The following is a 19,834-nucleotide window of genomic DNA, read 5'->3' as shown; positions in this document are numbered from 1 at the left end:
GTAGAGGTGTTATAAACACGTTGTTCCAAAGCCGCAGATCGGGGTGTGGTTCTAGTTATGTAGTGAGATGCTTGGATACATCGATTGATTCAAACTAAGCCAATAGTTAGCTCGATTTGCTCATCCAATCAATGTGATCAGTGTGGCCGTAAGCAGTAAATGCGCCTGCACAGTAAAAAGGCCGTGCAGTAGCTGAGGCTCATATTGGAGCTATGCCGTCATACCCCTAGGCACCGGGGCGATCCGAGCAATCGATTTGATTTTGTGCTTCGGTCAAATACCGATAACCGCCGGTCATAGAAATGCACCCAAGATAATTTGGTTATCAAAAGTGGAACGTTCTTCTGCGGGAAGTGAGCTTGAAGCCGAAACAGTCTGGTACATCGTATCAAAGACATGGCGCAGTGGAGACACAGTTTGCAGCAGATGAAGGTTTAATTAATATCTTGACTGTTTTCATTCGCCGAATTATCAGAAATGAACGAAATAGGAAGAAATGGAGATGCTGTGGATGAGCTAGTGACTTTCTTGGGGAATGTACAGATCTTGGCATTTATGCCTGAGGCAGAACGGCACCTGACGTCAGTGAGCCCTCATTTTCAGATTGACTAGGTAACTATAACTAGTTATGTAGGGACTACATTGTATATTATATTGGAAATAGTGACAAATCTGTCTGCTTCCTAACAGATGAAATCCAGACACTGTACCAGAATGAGGAAATCCTATTGTCTATAGAACTCTTGACGCTCTCCGATGGTCACAACCAAACTTGCGTTACGATATGGGATATCGGGGTAGTTCCACTAAATTAGAGTCCATACTTGTTCCTAGAAGAAAGCGAGATTGAGCAGAATGATTTGTAAGACACATGGGCCAGTGACAGGGGTGCTCGCATCGAAGAACCAGGGGTGGGACGGAGGTGTGTATTTGCCATCCATGAACCCTGGAAGAAACTTGATGCCAGTGGGGAGAGGCAAATCGTTGCAGGATCGGCATAATACCGAACATATCAGGGCCATTTATCCCGAATTTGCCTCTTTGATAGTTGTACATTTTGCTCAACTTAGGGCCGCACTACATTGTACTGCAACATTAGGTAGCATATCAGCGCAAGCTGGAGCTTATATCCAGCATATAGGATCTCCTTTGCCTCGAGAGGTGTTTCATGTAGGAGCATTATAGCAACGTCAGAGGGATTTGAAATACACTCTATATTGTCATTAACAGACATGATCAGCCATCTAACTTTTCAGACCAACGACCTAGTTTTGAAGAGGAACCAGTCTAATCCAGCTGGCACCGGTCTAGACTAAAGTTGGTAATATAGTGAGATTATCATACCACAAATATGCAGACTGGAAAGATATATTCTCATTGAGTTAGTGGTGAGAGAATGATACTGATGTGATATTAGAGTCGACACAAATTCTATACTATGTCATCAGTAGAAAGAAACTTGTGGAGTACAATAGTTATATGTTTTGGCCATTTTACAATATAGCCTGATGGAGTCGAAACCATACCGCTGCTCCACCCCAAGGGTCCGATCCCAAACAAGACAGCATACAAGTTGTATCAACATCCGAACGTGTCAAAAACAAGCGTGTGGGACGTACTCTGTAAATATTACCGAAACGTGCACTTGCAGGTCTTTATCTGCCTATTAAGTGCCAATGAAGGAGTCTTCACGGTCCACTTTCTTCATTATCCCATTCTATGTGGTGCATGGTCTGAAGGCTTGAACCACATACGAACCCACTGGTTATGATAAGCCCTAGACTAACCAAATCAAATACAATACCTTATACTTAACTTGTATGTTGTATGTCTTCGTACTACATGTCGATCAATTGAAACAGTGGATACCCGAAATTAACAATTCCTAGCGCATAGCAAAATGATATCACACCGCAGCCTCTGACGGCGATCCCTACTATGTATTGTAAGCTAAAGGAGCACAAAAACATACTATGTACCTATGTTGCACACCGTAGCGAGCATATGATATCACTGGAAGCAATTTAACTGCACGGGGCCGATTCTTACCGACATCGCCTCACGTCATAGCCCCTAGCCCTGGATGTCTAGCCACAGCCCATCTCTCCACATTTGTTAATGACTGTCTGCGATATGGCTGCGCGCCCTCGTATATTGCGGACCAGGGCGAGTTGCCAAAAACCTGTTTTGGATAGGATATCAGCCTCGGTAGTATTATGTACAACGTTGCCCCTTAGCCGGACAGCACTCAACACGCTAGCATTCATCAATGTATCTGGACTTGTCTTTATACCGTATTTACTAGCATCATATATTGAAGACAACATCTAAATGATGCATGAAGCCGGTTCGAAACGAATCACTATGATTAGTATGTGAGCTTTCGCCCTTGCTCTGCACTCTGGTCGTAAAGATATGCTGCAAGTCATTCCACATATTCCATTTCACATACTGAAGGTGGGCTTGCCTTCTCTCAGAAACAGGTTCCGACGCTGCGAGCTTTCAGTACTCGGTTCCCCGGCTGCACGGTCATCCGGGATGGTAGGTGTCGAGAGAGGCGCGAGGTGAGAACGGGTCCAGCACAATGTCGACAGACGTTTTCCTCGGTCTCGACTAAAAAGACCATATAGGCTCCCCGATGGAACCCTTCATTCGAACATTAAACGGTTTTACCCTGCGAACATACAGCTATGCTCATATTGTTACTGTCTACTCGTGGATATAAACTCATCTATAATAATAAAATTATTATGGCGTTGAAGTTTGTGTCTGCATTGCCGAAGGAATTTTGAAGTAACTACATCGATACGCCGAGACACTAAGGAAGTGGACACAGAAACAAGACAACAGCAAGAGACAACAAAAGACAGGGAAGGGAAGAGACAGCAAGAGACAAGAAGAGACAAGAAGAGACAACAAAAGACGGGGATGAGAAGAGACAACATCAAGAGACAACAAAAGACAGGAAAGGGAAGAGACAGCAAGAGACAAGAAGAGACAAGAAGAGACAACAAAAGACGGGGATGAGAAGAGACAACATCAAGAGACAACAAAAGACAGGAAAGGGAAGAGACAGCAGGAGACAAGAAGAGACAACAAAAGACAACAAGAGACAACAAGAGACAACAACAATAAAATGGACCATCAAAAGGAAGGAACCTTTCAGAAAAAAAAAGCGTCCTCAGAAAATTCTTCGGACAACAGAGAGCTATCTCTGTCATAAAGGTTCCAAAAATTAATGTCGAAGGAGATGAGAACAGAGCCCCTTCCTAGTTTGAAGATCCTTTGGTTCGGCTCCTGGCGGACAACGGGAGCACCCAGGCCAGTACAGTCTGTTTCCGCAGCGGTGCATAGGAGTGCCTCAGCCGGAGCCTACACCTGTTACCTCCCAGACATGCTTCGTGCCATTCGCAGCCTGACGAGGGCCGCCTACAGAGACCCGCCAGAGTCATCAGGATAAACCGATCACTTGACAACAGCATCAATATGTTGAATAGAGACCTGAAGCCAGAACCAAAGGTGAAACAAAAAATTGAAGGGTACTCAACAGGAACCACGATGTGGACCCGGAGTGGTGTGGAGAAGGAAGAAAGAAGAAGAGAGAGAAATTGGGGGGAAGGGGGTATTTATACCTTCCCAATGACTATAATGCAAACATTGAATCTGTGCGCAGTAAGCGAGTTTTGACAAAATAGACCAAATAGGAAAGAAGTATAATGCAAACATTGAACCTGCGCGCAGTAAGCGAGTTTTGACCGAAAAGGGAAGGCACCTGGCACCTGATCCTGGGGGCTGGTTACCTATTTAGGTATGTACCCAGGTAGTTCAAATTGGCGAGACGCCGTAGCCACATGATTGCTCACCATGCAGAAACCATCACCCTCGCCTCCGGCTGCGCTGTGGTTCAGTACTTATTGATGTTGCTCAGCGACAGACGACCTGACCTCCTATTTGGAGACTTCCCGTCGACGAAGCCGGTTATACTCCAGCCACCATGGGGTAGAGAACTTGAGGTGTACAGCATATACACCACTGGACATCTCGAGCATGCAGTTCCCTGGTGTCTTTTAAACCTGCTGTGTCAATCATCTTCCCTTGGTGAGTTGAGCACCCCTAAGTACAACATCGTAGACGCTTAGCCTGAACCCAAGTTGCTTTCAATACCAGATATTCACCCCAACTGCTCTTCTTTGGCATGCCATACGACCAACAACCACCTCAGCTCGAAGCCAACTACTATACCGAGTATACTTCCCAATTTTAGTCCAGACAGACAAGAACATCATAGATTTTTCAACAGAAATAACTAGGCCAACACGCCAATATAGAAGGTAGTAAAATGCATCATATTATTGTTCATGCTCATGCTCACATCACACGTAACCTGATTCAAAAGAAAGTTATTAATCATCCACCGAATAGGATAGACAACGGCGGGAAAACAGTCCACACAAGACCTTTCCTTGCGCCTATATCCAACCCTCAGACACGGGGGGGATGAACATACCTTTCCGGGCACCCTGGAAGAAGAAGCGCACAACAAAGACCTGCAACGCAGCCATGGAAATCATCATCAAAGACTCGATCACACTGAAGTTGAAAATCCGACGCTCGGTACTCCGCACGGTGCTGAAGTTACGGTTCTCACGTGTGCGGAAGTACTTCTGGTTGCGGGAGACGGTGGAGAGTTGTGCAGAGAGCTTGTAGATAGACTCCTCCAGGCTGGAGGTTTGCTCGGGGCTGGCGCCCTGGCGGGAGGGCAGCTGGGCGCGCTGTTCGTTCTCGACCTGTATGTTTCGATGGTTCAATTAGCATTTGTTGACCCCTTCCTTGAGTCGACGAATATGGAACGTACGGCGATCTCGAAGTCGACCATCTTCTCGGCGAAGGTGGACATCTCGTTGTTAAAGCAGAAGGTGTACTCGCCCACGCTTTGCGCGGTGAAGACAAAGTCGCCCTGGCGCTCTTTTGTGCCGTCTAGAACGATCTTGCCGCCCGGTGCGGTCACGGAGTAGTCGACATCGAACGAACCGCCGGATTGGACCTGCATTGTACAATATCAGTTTTCGGCGCCAACATGTGTGTATCCATAGCTCCACGACCAAAACAATTATCATGGATTGAATGTGGTATAGTGTATAGTTGGATAATCAATTGGACGTACCGCGAAGTAGAAGGCCACTTTGGCGTTGCTCTGATCAACGTTCGAGAAGAAGCATGCTTTCTCGTTCGCCTCGAGTCTGTAGGTAAGGGCGGTTGCGGTCACGGATGAGACCAAGGAGGCCAGGCCGGCGAAAAGAGCAAACCGCATTGTGAGAAAGATATACCGAGAGGGCGTTGAACTGGGGGATGATATCGGCGTCAGGAGATGGCGTTCTGGCCAACTTTGTGTTCCGCTGTTTGATGTGTTTGCATCCATCCAAACAAACTTCCGTATATATCGACTAACCGATTCTTGACAACTCTATCTTGTAAATGAGATGCATGATACATGAGAAAATAGACAATCTGCACTCTCATGTTATGAACTTAATGTCTTCTACTGCGGCTGGTTACATAAAATAGTGCGGGAAAAAAAAAAGAGAAAGGCATGATCATCGCATCAAGGTGTCGCTGCTCATGTACCGGATTGCAGCATACAACCCTCCATCAAGTCATAACCCCCAGCGCCATTGAGTTTAACAATTGTTTAACGAATCGAGAATCCATCACTCTTGCCCCAGAAGCTGCGATTCTTGTTGGGATGATCAAGACCCAGGAAGTCGTCGGCACCAGCCGCTACATCTGATAGGATATCACCTGATAGGGGGTTAGTCAGTCCGAGAGAAGGTTTTCTGATGGGATCGAAGGAAAGGTACTCACCATCTTCGAGATAATTGGCGTTAGAGAATGATGCCCGAGGAACCACGGCGAACTTGATCTTCTCAAAGTTCTTGCCCTTGATCTGTGTGCGGGCGGAAAGACGTTTCTTTGTCTCCGCGAAAAGTTCTCCAGGCTTCACAACAAACTTAAAGGGGATTCCGTGAGTCCGGTTGGGTTCGCGATCGAAGCTGAATACGCCAATGGTGCGGTCCTCGGCGTCCAAGTTCAATTCCTCCGATGGGATCTTTTCGGCGTAGAGCGTGGCGTACTCGTTAATGGCAGCCACGTTTTGTTCTTCCCGAAGCTCCTTGTAGACCTTTCCACTGTGTGTTTCGGCAACCCGGATGGGTTCATCGCCCAGCTCCAATTTCTGTTGCAACGTAGACAGAAGATCTGCCACGGTACCGCTGCGGGGAACCAAGAGCTCAACAATCTCCTACTTGAATGTTAGCCGAATCCCAGCGTCATGGATAGGGAATCCTTAACACGAACCTCTTTGGTAACGCCATCGGGGAGCCATGTCACTTTGAAGCACTTCTTACTCTCATAGTCAGTCAAACTCATGTCCAGTACCTCGTAGTACAAAGCGTCTGCCCGGTGCATGGTGTACCCGTAGGCACCATATTGACCGTTGAGAATTTGTGAGAGGTTCTGATTGACGTTGCGCTTCAGGAAAGGCTTGGCCTTGCCAGTACTGGCCATCACGGGTGCGAATCGAAGATGAGTCTCGTCCACCTTGAGATGCTCACCAACCTTCTTGGCGAACTGGTCATAGGTCATCTTGCGGCTGAGAGTCAAGGAGAAAGTATCTCCTTCGTTGGTCTTGACCGGGGCGAATTGAACTTCCATGCGGTTCAAAAGGTAATCGTAGAATTGCCGAGCGTCTGTGTAAAGTGCTGAGGGTGGCAGATCGGACTCCTTGATTACGCGCTGGAAGGTAATGATGTCGCCGTCCTGAATTTCAGATTGCTGGAAAGTCTGCTTCGGTTTCATAACGTCGATCATGGTATGTTTGATCTCTTCGAACAGCAAGAACTCTGTACCAGCAGGCCAATCCATCTTGGAAAGAATTGTCGGGGCCAGCTCGCTCACCTTCTGGCTCTTTTGAACGTAGACAGAGCAAACACCAGTCAATGTCTGGGCCGTGATGTCGAAGCTCTTGAGGAAAATGAAAATCGAGTCATTATCGGGCCACGAAGTAAGTTTTCCGTCCGCGCCGGTCGGTGCCACCTCCATCCACAAGCGGAGGAGCTGGCCTTTAGTGCCGTATTTGTTGTACGCCTCCTCAACAGTCATCTCCGGATCGCGGATCACCTGATCAGGTCGGGTTGTCTTGTTCTGACGGTTTACCATGACCCAGAATCGAATTGCTTCTGGTTTGAGACCTCGTTCTTCGGCCATCTCCTCTGCAAATTCACTGACTTTCTTGGCCCGAAGAATCTTGTATGGTGTGGGAAGGGCCGGATCGTCGGCGGGTAGGTCATTGCCAGACAGGTCGAAGCCGTGGTGATTTCGGAATGCCTCTTCATCAAGGAGGCCGACATTCATGTAAAGGTGGGCTTCTTCTCTCTCTTTCTTCCGACGCAACATCTCCACCCGGTCCTCAGACATACGCTTCTCTATTTCATAATTAGTCAACCGGTCAATTCCCCAAAGTACAGGAATCTCTGGACATACCGATGTGAGAGGGCACATCATCCTTTGTCACTGGTAATAATACATTATCCTGTCTCGTCTTCCGGACGTAAACCAACATGTAGGCGTTGTTTGTGCGAATAGCCGATCGTCCTCCAGTGGATCCGTTCGTGCGCTGCTGGGAGTCTCCGTAGTTCTCATCGAGCACTTCTTTGTCAGTAGCTCGGTTGACTCGGTCATCATCAAAGCGGTACCAGTGTCCATCCTTGGTGGGCTTCAGGAAGGCATAGTAATGTCCAGCATCGAGGTTACCGCTGTGGACGAGAACACCATGCAATTGGTAAACCCAGGACTCCGACTTGTCAGCGCTCTCAGAAAGATACGGAGCCGCATCGAACTCCATAGGGAATGTGTGATAATCATTGACCTTGGCCATCATGTCAAGGTTGAGGTCGTACTCGAAACGTTTGAGGTGAAGATGCAAAACGGGAGGGAAGCTCTCGAAGATGACGCCCTTCTTGGCGTCCTGCAGACCGTATGGCTGCCCAGCTTCGTACTTGTTCTCTCCCTCCAGCGTCTCGACCTGAATGTAATCCCTGAAGCTGTCGTCTAAGGTCTTGTTGCCTCGAACATTGAGTTGGATATCCCAGAAGTCTTCCACGCGGGAAGATTCGTAATCGACATTGATGCAAGAAATATACGTTTTTGTTTTTCCGACGAACAGATCAGGTAGAACTTTTTCTGCAACGGTACCTTTCATCTTGTGCTCCAATCTTTCCATGAGCTTTCGTGAGAGTTCCTGTACATCTTGCTGTTCAAAGATCTGGCTGGATTGCCAGCCAAAAGACGCGGTGAGCTCGGTTGTGGAAACAGCAACATCGTTGGTCTGCAGGTTGTAAAATAATCTCTGGAGGGCCCACGCGCTGTTCTCACGGGACGCTTCCTGGTCAGTCGGTATTTGGTAGACGGCCTAAGGATTTCCATTAGTCTCAGTAGTTAAGGGGGCAATCGAAGTTTTCTCTCTTCGTACCTTGCGGAAAGCATTTGTGAAATAGAGCGACTGCAAAAGTGAGTTCAAGTAGCATGTTGCTCCCTGATTCCTCAATCCTACCATTCCAGTCTCCTTTTTCGAGTCGTAACTAAAAAGAAGTTAGTTTCACTCGGTCAAAATTCCTGGAGAGAACCCACTTTTGGAAACTGTGCCACAAGACACCCGTAGGATCTTTCACTACACGAACATAGGCCGTGACAATTGCCTCATCGTCCTGCACCAAGGGGACTGATTTTCCCTCCCACGCGTGGCTGAACAGACCCTTAAGGTCGGCGAATCGAGTGAAACCCCAGTCTCCTTCCTCGGCAGTGAAACGGTGGGTTGCAACTAAAATCCGACTCAGCATGTAATCAAACAGTCCCATAGGAATTGAATATCTTACAGTGGTGTGTATAAATGGAAGGATCGTTCACATTCGACAACACCAGCGCAAACTGCACACAGGCGTACCAGTTCTCCGGTGGTCCATCCTCCCACGCATGTTCGAGGTAAAACGAAGCGAATTCGGTCTGATTTCCGTAGGGGAAAAAGAGGATGCGCCTATTCTCGAGTCAGATCCGATGCCGGTCCAGAGCCATAGAGCCGTAGAGCCAAACCCAGGCAAAGAGATTTCAGGCACTCACCACGGGGAGTCACCGCATCGGAAGATGGGTCCGTGTGACTTGCGCTCCATTTTCCGCCAGTCTGACAAGCGCCATGTGTCGTGGACTTCGTCTAGGGTTTCGAGGTCCGAGTTCTTGGGGAGGACCTTTGCCATCATCGCCGCGTCTGTGTCCATCGTCTTGATTAGCGACCACTCAATACAGACAAGCAAACAGGGTGTATATTTCTCAAGGGCGATCTCATTCAGGTGCCATGCTTTTGTCCAGTTCACCCGTCAAGCCGCCCTCCTGCTTGTGGTTTAGGGAAAGAAAAAAAGTAACAAAGAACGTACGATCATCTGCGGACGGCGCGGACTCAGGCTCGTCGGATCCTGACCGTGAAACGACGACGACATCGGTCTTTTCGGCAGGGTATTGGTCATAATCATCGACAAGCATGTCGTTCTCCGCGAGCTGGTATAACAGGGTTAGTTCCAATGACGACACTAGCGAGGGGCACGGTCGGGGAATCTCTCACGTTTTCCATCGCGGAAAGCGCCTTCCCGTCCCGGAAGGCGTCAGAGTTTGTAATTTAAGAAAAAGGTTTGTGAATAAAAAGACAGAATGTTGGAAAGAAATACACTGTAGAGCCTGGTGGTGGAGGAAATTCGTTCTGAACCCGCAAAATAATAAGGGCCGGAGCTAGCGGTGGCGGAGCCTCGAGGGCTCGGCAGTGATATTGAAGGATAGGATGTTGTTGTTTAGGAGATCTGTCTTTGATTTAGATGCTTATTTATAGAGTTAATATGGCTTTTTTTTCACTAAGCTCTGACTTCTCTCTCTCTCTTCTCGAATTGAAATCAATAGTTTGTTTAATTGGTAGTGTGTAATGATATATGCAGAGTAGAGTATACGGTGAAGAAAGCCCTACTTTGTACCAGTCTGATTCTATCCATCATAGATAGATACATATATATGCTTTACTTCTGCATCTCAACCAATATATATATATATATATATCTCTCTTTGTATGCTCTCAATCATCCAAATTTCCCCAGTTCACCTTCAGATGAGATGGTACGTTAGCCCCAAGTCCGTGCGAGTTGCCTCAGATCCGAGGCAATTTGGGATGAGAACTCAGATCGTATGACATTGACATTTGCAGGGTTTGAACACTCACATATATAAAGACCTCGGGATAGTTATACGACATATAACTATATGGATATATACACAGACACAAGCAAAAACAAAAACCCAAAAAACAATACCAAAGCCGGTGGGTGTCACATGCTTTCAAGGTTGACTCACCGCCCGGAAACCCCAAACTCTTGAAGTCCCAACTACGCGCGTGCGCAAGATAGTGAGCACTTATATGGTCTCGGTATTCATTGAATGAGTGCATGGAGCACAATGAGGTTGACTTATCCAGCTAGAAGCTGGCAGCTCCTCCGGTCTCCCTTGAAGCGCTGCTATTCCGGAGCTCATAGCCCGCCACCATGGCGGCCAGTTTCTGCAGTAGATGAGTATGGATGACTGACGTTGATAAAGCCTAAAATGGTACATGATACTGACTGGGATATGCTGGCAGGTGGGTGGAACGAGCTATTCGACCTATCAGTCTTCGTCAGTTGACCTTTTTCGGTCGTACCTTGACCGAACCACGACTCATCAGTTCCGCAAACTATGTGCGGACTGAGCTACCTACTCGGTAAGTTGGGAGACAATTTGCGGAATCCTCCGGAAAAAGTAAAAGTTCTGATCATGATTCTATTGGATAGCCTTGCGCATCGTCTGCGAGACATCCAGCAGCTACCATACGTGGTAGTCGCCAACCCGCATCTCACCCTTGTATACGAACTGTACTACAAAGCATTTGAGCGGGCTCGGGTGGTTCCTGAGATTCGGACCCTCGAAGATAATGACCGTTTCTGTGACATCCTGAAGGAGATGCTACGAGAGCATCTGGTTGCGATTCCCAACCTGGCAATAGGAGTGCTCGAATGCCGCAATCTCGCCCCAGCGGACGAAATGGACCGGTTAATGAACACACTTTTGCGAGCGGTATGTAAGCTCAACCTCTGATCTGCCTCCTAACTGACAATTATCTCCTCGGCAGCGGATCTCTCGCCGAGTCATCGCAGAGCAACACCTGGCTCTAACGGAAACCTTCAACTCGCCATGGCATTTCCCCGATTCCCACGACCGAACCGACATGAACGCAGACTTTGTGGGTGAAGTGTTCCTAAAGTGCAAGGCGAAGGAGGTAGTCGAGCGATGTGGGAAAGTCGCACAGGATCTGATGCGGAACATATCAGGGTCGACTCAGATTCCCGCCATCACCGTCAAGGGCCATGTGGACGCGACCTTCCCGTACATCTTGAGCCACTTGGAGTATATCATCGGAGAACTTCTCCGCAACTCAGTGCAAGCCGTGATGGAGAAATATCAGGATTCAACCGAAACCCCACCACCCATCGAAGTGCTCGTGTGTGAGACCCCGCAACATGTGATAATGCGCATATCTGATCAAGGAGGAGGCATTCCTCGAGAGATTTTGCCGTATCTATGGTCCTTCAGCAAGGGACCTCGCACTCAATCCCGGTTGGAAAATCTCGGACAGGTCCCTGCGATGGCGGCGACGATGCAAGAACTGCAAGTGTCACACGACCGTAAACACACCGGCCGGGATTCGTATCATGAAGGATCCCTGGATACGTTGACATCACGACCGCCTAATCTCCGTCTAGGGATGGGTCTCCCCATGAGCCGAGTCTATGCTGAATATTGGGCAGGCAGTTTGGAACTGCACAGTCTCGAAGGGTATGGAGTGGACGCATTTTTGCAGATCTCCAAGCTTGGCAACAAGAACGAACAAGTTACAACTCGGGCAGCAATTGATGCGGTATAAGAACTTGATACTGGGAATCTTACAGAAAATGTATTCCCAGTACCTCTAAATCTGCTCCAAGTCCGTCCAACGTACCTGCCCTACCTGTCCAGTCAATCGTGCTTGCCATCTACTTGCCAATGTACGCCTGGGCACAATAACCAGCCACATCTATCGACAGATGTGGCGGTGACAGTTCGGCATGACGTCATGGTCTGTTCCAGCAAATCAGCTTCACGGATTTGCCAGGCAACAATCAGGCACCCATGTAGGGCTGAGGCAACAATCAGGCACCAATATAGGGCTGAGGCAGCCCTGTCGAGATCAGGATCAATATCAAGATGAAACGCCTTAAGTCCCCTGTGGACAACTATTTATACCTCCATCCTTCTATTCTCAATTCTTCTCCTCAATTTTCTCGCCACCACCGATTTCAAACCTCGATCTTCCAATCCTCCAATCCTGAACAATAACACCGTTTACATCAAACATCCAACATCAAACATCAAACACGATGGCCGCCGGCGGTTTCTCAACCCTTTTTATGATCCTCATCACCGTATTCAGTAAGTCAACACTTTTTGTTACCTGAAAAAAACCACCAAAACAAACGACCCCCCCACAGTGATCCCTGATCGCCCCTCAATCTACGTGTATCAACCCATCCCCACCGGAATGACCCGCTAACAAACCAAACAGTTCCCCCCTTGGCGTCTTTATGCTTGGAGGTTGTGGAGTTGACTTCTGGATCAACATGCTGCTTGCACTTGTCGGGTGAGTGTTACACTGGATATCCAGACTCCTGTCGTATTCGAAAACTAACCATCTTCCCAGTTACTTCCCCGCACACGTCCATGCCATCTATTTGGAATACGTCTATATTGATCGTCGCGGTCGCGATCCACTGACTCGTGCCTCTCTGCAGCGCGCACCGTTCGTCTTCTCCGATCGTATCCAAAATGGAGGCCATCGACGTACATCTGCTGGCCGTACTCACGGTACCGAGTGAGTTCCTTTCGATGTCTCCGAACTCTCTTGTTCGACATCCATCACCCCGTCTGTCGAGGGTCGGCGACCAAGCAAGTCTCTAACACTGATGTATCAATAGCGTCGACCCCAATGAAACAACAAATAATTCCACTGCGATGAAGATGCAATTCGTATGTATCATTTTTTTCAAAATGCAAATGTAGGAGGTGAGCTATCTAGAAGCTCCCAAAAGTAAATAAAAAAACAGGTAGATCCCAACTCCCTATCTCAACAGACCCAAGTCAAACGTAGCCTATACATTCGCCTGCCCCGCCTTCTCCGCCTTCTCCGCCTCCTTAGCCCTCTTCTCCGCAGCAGCCTTCTCATTATCCTTCACCTCGGGGAAATCAAAAGGCTCACTATTAACAATGGTCCCGGCAGTCCTAGGCACCGCACCGGTACCAGGCGCCCACAACAAAGCCCCAACCCAAGGCTGAACATTCCATCCAACATGAAGGGTAACATTCTGACGCTGCGCCAGACGACCAGTAATATCACTGATCTGGTACTTACCCTTCTGACCACGGAGTCTCAGAACACCAGGGGCGAGAGGCTCCTTCTTACTCTTCTTCGCCTTAACCGATTTAGCATGGCGCTTGGCATTCCTCTTGGCAGCGGACACGGCCTGCGATGTAACAGACGAGGGAATACGCGCGATGACCTTGTCTTTGAGGATATCCCATGAATACGGCGATGGGGTGGCGGGGATGATAGTGTCCCAGATGATGGATTCTGAGAGACGGGCTTGCGAGCCGGGGATATCGGAGGAGGAGTAGGTAGCGTAGACGTAGACGAAGAGCTGTTTTGTGTTCCAGTTGAAGAGGGGGCTTAGGTCGGCGTCTAGGTCGAAGCGGAGCTGGGCGTATTCTTCACGTTTGGTGGAGTAATAGTGTGGTCGGCCTTTGGCACTGTTGTACCGGAAATGGGTATTAGTAAATGGAGGTTTCGTTTTTATTATCTTCTTTGTTCAGGGGGAGTGTAGGGTTGGAGGGGGAAATCGTGATTTCAACTTACACCGAGACGTTCTTCAGTTGCACCGAGGCATTGGCGTCGTCTGCTGGGAAGAAGATGACCGAGATGGCTGCCAGTGCGCTGACGACCAGCGCGACCGTAGTGAAGAAGCCGAATACGGACTGGATGCGGTTTAAGGAGGAATGCATGGTGTGTTTGGGGTCGAATTGAGAAGATGAAGCCAGCTGGGCCGGTTTGGATGTTTGGCCTCTTATCGATAAGCGGGATCTATAGACCGGGGCCGTCATCTCCGCATAGATAACCCATGGCTTCGGTCTTCTCTCTTTTTATGACTTTCTTTATAGACAGAGCTTGAGCTGGATTTGGTAAATTCATATATTACCTCAATTTCATAAAACTCTCTATCTCAGACCTGTACTCAACCCTCACACAAGAACCAACAAACTCACCAAGCCCAACCCTACACCAAACACAATAATGGGCGATCACGTCCTCTTCTTCTATGGTATGTCCCTCTCGAATTAAGAGAAAGCAGAATCTAAAAATCTTCTAGGAACCCTAATGGTCCCGCAAATCCTACACAAAGTAATCCACGGCCAGGAAAACCCAGAACCCTGGCAAAAAGCCATGCTCCGCTTCCAACCGGCCATTTTACACGGGTACCGACGACATCGCGTGCAGAATGCCGATTACCCAGCCATTGTGGCAGTACCAGAGCCAGCAATTGAGACGGAGAAGTCATCTGATTCGAAAACCAACCCTGGGACATCAGTTCTAGGAACCCTCGTGTCGGGACTAACAGACGGCGACGTTTACCGGCTGGATAGGTTCGAGGGGTCTGAGTATGAGAAGAAATCAGTTGTTGTGCGTACGCTGCGGGAAGCATGTGGTGGTGATAAAGATCATTCTGGTGAAATGGGTACTGCCGAGAGCCAGCTGCGCGAAATGCTCAATGCAACAGGTGCTAAGGTTATTAATGAGGGAGAGGAGGAGGTTTGGGCTGTGACTTATGTGTGGACTGCTGGGAAAGATCTGCTCGAGGATACGGAATGGGATTTTGAGTCGTTTAAGAGGGATAAGATGGCGTGGTGGGTTGGGGTTGGGGCGAATGAGAGTGAGTGGTAGCTCATTCACGTACCTAATTATATGTAACTAGTTATTATTGATACTTTGTCGAAAAATAACGATTAAATTCGCATTGCGATGGGGCCGATGGTATCTGATGCTAAGGTTGTAAAGACAAGAAGAAAAAAAACACCATCCCTCTCTCATCCAACGCCGACGCAGGGCTATGCGCGGGACAGGCCATGATGCACATGGATTAAAACGCTAAAACAACAGGGAAAACATGAAGTAGACGGTCAGTTCCGGTCCAGCCGGTACTGTGTTCGGATGTCAGATTATCTTAAGAGACAAGAGGGTTGTATCACTTAGATGAACAGACTCATCTCTTCCGCGAAGGGCCTCGTGGGCTGTGTTTCCTTCGCTCTTTTCTTGGAGGGGGCGGTGTGTCTCGTACTTCGGGCTCGTCTTGGCTACCGGGTACTTGGATGATGGGTTCCTCCCTTGGTGGAGCAACATGGCGGTTTGGCGACTTTGTGTCTGCAGGTGGGTCGGAGGATGCTTTGTGTGGTTTCGTGTGTTTCTCGGTAGGTAAGGTAGGTAAGAGATGCATCTGGTCCGCGGCTGAATCTTCACTTGAGTCTTCGGACTTTGAATTGGAAGTCTTCACAGGGCCCTTTGAAGGATCTGCATCATGCTGAGACTCAGGTACCACATCGACCTCCGCAAGTTCTTCTTGGCAAGGGAGGGGCGGGCCGAGCAGGAATGAAACGGGTCGTCTGGCGGCCATGACTGGTTCATCGGCTTGCCGCTGTTCCTCGTACAGTTCGTCTAGGAACTTGCCAAATCGGTATCTCAGGATACCAGAGCCAAGTGGAGGCCAGTCATCTCTGGAACTCATACTCCGCTGGAGCACCTTCGTGGTGAACCAATCAGGACTTTGAACAAACTTCTCCAAGTATGCCAGCAGATAGAGACCGCAGTCCCAGAAATTAGGCTGCAGGGGGATATCGCGAGCTCGCATGCCCTTGACTTTGGTCGGGTCAAGTTCCACGCCGCGTTTAGACGCCGCTTCGCGGCAAATGTACTCGCGCAGGATTTTGATGGTGGGGGAGCGAGGCATGTCGAGGGAGTCAAATGTGATGATCGTTGTTTGGTTGGGATCCAACTTTAACCCAGTTCTCTTCTTCTTCGACTTGTGCGTCGGTTGCGACGCCGCGGCCTGATCTTGGGCGAGCTTCTGGGCAGCGAATTTGGAGAGATTTGGGGGTGGAAGTGGGTGCTGGTCGGGCAGGTCCCCACTGGTCTCAGATCCCTTTCGAATCTCACGGGATTGACTTCCCTTGTCAGAAGTGTTGGGCTCTGACTTTGATCTCTGTTCCGGCTCAGGAGTCTCTTCAATTTCCTGGATCTCACTCTCAGACCCAGTGGATGATTCTTTCTGTAGAGTCGGTGTTTGAACCGACTCTACGCCGTTGGCAAAACCAAGAGACAAACTTGGCAAGTTGCAAATAATTGCAACATACCAATGCGCATTCTCATTGATGGGAACGACGATATAATCATAACTGAAGAGATCGACGTTCCGAGTCCACTTCTCAACACCACCGTAGTTGATCCCACGGTCCCCCGTGGGGTGTTCGTGAGAGTCGCAAAGAGGTAGGTGTTGAAGAAGTAGACTCGTTTGGCAGCCTCTGGGTTGGTGCGTTCGAGGTGGTCCTGAAGGAAACGCATGTACAGGGCGATCAGGTTATCGTTCAGGAAGTCATCCCGAAGTAACCGCTCGCGATCGCCGAGGGTGACCTCGGCCTTCTTCTTTCCATTTCGCGGATACACCAACGGTTTGCTCCACCTGTACCTGAAAGAATCATCTCTGAGAAGTGAGCTCGAGTGTGCTCCGGATGTGATCCCTCCAGACGACACGCCGGGATTGCTAGCGACACGGCGGGTAGACGACCGGGTTTCGCGTTCCGGTGGGTTGACGGTAGCTCGAACATCGACTCCAGTGTCGTTATCAAGAGGTGGGGAATCCTGTTCCTCTTTGGCATTCGTTTGAGAATCAATGCCACTTCCATATTTTCCCTTTTCCTGAGCAGAGCGTTTGATCTCAAGTAGATTCACATTGCTGACTTCACCATGATCATCTTTCAAGGACTTTGAAAGTTTGGGTCGTCGCGAGGGAGGAGGGGAGTGCGCAGGATCGGGACCATCCACCAAATCATCAAGAAGCCGCTTCTTGGGCAGCTTGTTCTCCTGTGGGAATTGCTTTTCGTATTTCAAAAAAGCCTTGTCCATCCATTTCCTGCTCCAATGTTAGTGAACTGCGAACTCATTTAAAGATAGCCAATAAAACCTACATCTCTTTCATAAGACGCTGGGCCTTGATGTTGACGTGCTTCAACACATCCAGGAACTTGAGTTTTTCGTCGGCAGTCCAAAACTCAACGTCGAGCTGGTCGTCTGCTTGGACGGAACTTTGTAGCATTTTGATTCTCACTTTCCGGCTGGGGGGCTCGCCGATAAAAATTTGACGGATTTGCTGAAAAGGTATTGACATTGTGTTGCCCTGGTCGAGTGCACCCTCGCGAAGTTCAAGACCTTCATTGGTTGAATAAATCGAGACGAATTCCTTCATGCCGCAAGATTTGCCGAAGGAGCCGGTTCGGAAGTAGCGCAATAGGTGTTTCTTATCAGAGTTCTTTTGAGAGACCTTAGCCTTTTTTGTAGCGGGTGATGGAGGCGGAAAGTCTGGAGTCCGGGGATCGGACGGGGAGCGTTTTCGAGTCGTTGGTGATGTGTGCATTCCGGGCTTCGATGGGTGGGTGGTTTGAATCTGTGTTCCTGAGGAGGGTCTCGGTATTGGATGTGTGGTGATGTCGCCCTGAAGCTCATCTGGACTTTCCCTGCCGCTGACAGGACGATGGATGTTCGTCGAAGGAACCGCAGTGCGATTCCGACCAGCTCTCTTTGGTCCATCGTCAATAGTCCCAATAACAACGGCCTCATTAGTCTGGTTAGACTTGTAATTGACCTGAGATAGAAGGGGATCCGCAGATCTCGCCTGACGGCGTTGCTGTGCTGCTGTTTCCGTAAACCTTTCATCCCGAGAGCCCACAGAAGAGAATTGGCCATGCTGAGGACGAATAGAACTTTGCGCTACTTTTACGCAATTCTCCGCATCCCTGGAACCCTCATGTCGGTTGCGACGAGTTGCATTTGGGCGGGAGAGAGAGGGATGTTCCAGTTGATCCATGGTTGGGTTCACTGAGGCTGTGAGGTCGATGGTTTCACTAGTTTCACTCTGGCGCCGCATCTTGGTAGGCCGACTCGACTCTTCGAACTCATCTTCAGAGTGGCGCGACTTCATCCGTGAAGTTTGTTGATTTGATCCTCCGTAAGAGCGGACCGGCCCGCTGCTTCGGGCATTTTGTGAAAGTTTGTTCACGGGGGAGGGCGCGAAGCTAGACTGTGACCGAGGATCAGATGGGATGTCATAGTCATGGATATAAATGCGGGAACTTACCCCTGGTTTCTTGTTCCTAGCATGAAATGCTCCAGGCTTTATCTTGACAGCGTTGGAGTCACTATTGAGCCCCAAAAAAAAGCTGGTTAGCAACAATATCTCCAACGAGTCCACACACACTCGTAGAACATACGGATATCTGGCTCCGAGCAAACGAGCCTCATCTTGCCGATTCTGGGAATCCTTCTGCTTGTCCTTGTTCAACATCGGCGACGAATCACCCTGCCTGGGAATGGGTGGGGGTATCAGCTTTTGCCTGCCGGCGGGGAAACGCTGTGGGTTCCGATGGGACATGTCTAACCGGGAAATGGGACTTAGAAAAGGGTGGAAGGAACTGGTGCGCAATGGTTCGTGTTCGTCTGCGGTTGTAGATCTAGTTGGAGACGAAAAAGTATCGACATAACTATGAACAACCTGATGAAACAATTAGTCCCAAGTTGTATATGTGAGGATAGCTTGCAACAAGAAAACAGGCAGAGCTAAGAGATAAGTGCGCAAGTCGAGGAGATTGGGTAGGGTCGAGTTATCAAAAAGCAATATGCACGGCCAAAGAGTAAATTATCGGCGGGACGCGCATGGAGATACGGGAGCATACACACCGTTGGAAGAGGAGCGATCCCAGCGTCTCGGGGAGAGGTGGTTTCGGTCAGGTTGATTTTGTCAGATAGTAGAGTAAAGGGATTTGGACCAGATCCAGCTGGTCGAGCACGAGGAGGGGTCGAGGGCGGTGGTCGAGCTTGTTCAACAGCAGATCGTTGATCTTCGGTCTCACGTTGGCGTCGCGGTGACAAGTTAGAGAAGAGGTCAACTAGGTTTTTAAACACAGGCATGAAGGCAGGCACAAGGTCATGGCAGTCTGAATTGAATAGATCCCATTCAATTGATTGTTTATCTATTGTCTCTTTTTTTTCTTCATTCATAGGACACAAGCACGCCGCATCGTCATCAGGGCGGTCAGCATTGATTGACGCCTGAGGACTTAGGCATTACATAACCATTCACTGTTTGATAGCTAACTATCTTGTCTTGGAATAGTTAGTTATTGGGATAGATGAATAGATGAATAGGTTCAATATGTTCCAAGGGATCGATTGCATTGTTTGAATGATTCATTTATTCATACCCTTTTGTCTTTTTGCCTTATTGACACTATTAACAACAATAGCTCAATGGCCACCCAATAACGCTAACAACCCTACATAGTTACCAGGGTGTCTTGCATATAGCTT

General features: G+C 48.8%; 7 protein-coding genes across 7 annotated transcripts; 3 read left to right on the top strand and 4 right to left on the bottom strand.

The window, feature by feature from the left end:
- Nucleotides 1-4,373: 4,373 nt before the first annotated feature.
- On the bottom strand, nt 4,374-5,311 carry N7516_001726 (p24 family protein; the record flags this gene model as incomplete). Its single annotated transcript, XM_057214446.1, has 4 exons — nt 4,374-4,384; nt 4,508-4,787; nt 4,856-5,044; nt 5,165-5,311. The coding sequence occupies 4 exons, from the start codon at nt 5,309-5,311 to the stop codon at nt 4,374-4,376; spliced, it is 627 nt and encodes a 208-aa protein (XP_057076329.1).
- A 378-nt stretch (nt 5,312-5,689) lies between these two features.
- N7516_001725 (ubiquitin-specific protease UBP15) lies at nt 5,690-9,676 on the bottom strand (the record flags this gene model as incomplete). The annotated part of the gene is made up of 10 exons (XM_057214445.1): nt 5,690-5,799; nt 5,863-6,298; nt 6,355-7,481; nt 7,540-8,467; nt 8,528-8,636; nt 8,686-8,875; nt 8,931-9,088; nt 9,172-9,316; nt 9,483-9,603; nt 9,668-9,676. 10 exons carry the CDS (start codon nt 9,674-9,676, stop codon nt 5,690-5,692), a joined length of 3,333 nt encoding a protein of 1,110 aa, XP_057076328.1.
- Nucleotides 9,677-10,524: 848 nt separating this feature from the next.
- On the top strand, nt 10,525-12,040 carry N7516_001724 (protein kinase PKP2; the record flags this gene model as incomplete). The annotated part of the gene is made up of 4 exons (XM_057214444.1): nt 10,525-10,655; nt 10,721-10,840; nt 10,911-11,193; nt 11,249-12,040. 4 exons carry the CDS (start codon nt 10,525-10,527, stop codon nt 12,038-12,040), a joined length of 1,326 nt encoding a protein of 441 aa, XP_057076327.1.
- A 493-nt stretch (nt 12,041-12,533) lies between these two features.
- N7516_001723 (YqaE/Pmp3 family membrane protein) lies at nt 12,534-13,028 on the top strand (the record flags this gene model as incomplete). The annotated part of the gene is made up of 4 exons (XM_057214443.1): nt 12,534-12,585; nt 12,645-12,672; nt 12,719-12,793; nt 12,854-13,028. 4 exons carry the CDS (start codon nt 12,534-12,536, stop codon nt 13,026-13,028), a joined length of 330 nt encoding a protein of 109 aa, XP_057076326.1.
- A 273-nt stretch (nt 13,029-13,301) lies between these two features.
- Nucleotides 13,302-14,208, bottom strand: N7516_001722 (signal peptidase complex subunit SPC3; the record flags this gene model as incomplete). Its single annotated transcript, XM_057214442.1, has 2 exons — nt 13,302-13,956; nt 14,063-14,208. 2 exons carry the CDS (start codon nt 14,206-14,208, stop codon nt 13,302-13,304), a joined length of 801 nt encoding a protein of 266 aa, XP_057076325.1.
- A 289-nt stretch (nt 14,209-14,497) lies between these two features.
- N7516_001721 (gamma-glutamylcyclotransferase family protein) lies at nt 14,498-15,145 on the top strand (the record flags this gene model as incomplete). The annotated part of the gene is made up of 2 exons (XM_057214441.1): nt 14,498-14,525; nt 14,574-15,145. 2 exons carry the CDS (start codon nt 14,498-14,500, stop codon nt 15,143-15,145), a joined length of 600 nt encoding a protein of 199 aa, XP_057076324.1.
- Nucleotides 15,146-15,464: 319 nt separating this feature from the next.
- Nucleotides 15,465-18,899, bottom strand: N7516_001720 (uncharacterized protein; the record flags this gene model as incomplete). Its single annotated transcript, XM_057214440.1, has 5 exons — nt 15,465-16,549; nt 16,609-17,384; nt 17,440-18,548; nt 18,606-18,666; nt 18,739-18,899. The coding sequence occupies 5 exons, from the start codon at nt 18,897-18,899 to the stop codon at nt 15,465-15,467; spliced, it is 3,192 nt and encodes a 1,063-aa protein (XP_057076323.1).
- Nucleotides 18,900-19,834: the final 935 nt, after the last annotated feature.

This window comes from Penicillium verrucosum, assembly GCF_028828655.1.
Source record: "Penicillium verrucosum strain IBT 35672 chromosome Unknown utg000001l_segment0_segment0, whole genome shotgun sequence".
In the NCBI taxonomy this organism is placed as follows: Eukaryota; Fungi; Ascomycota; class Eurotiomycetes; order Eurotiales; family Aspergillaceae; genus Penicillium; species Penicillium verrucosum.
The sequence above is the reverse complement of the archived record's forward strand: the minus strand, read 5'-3'. Positions and strand labels throughout refer to the sequence as shown.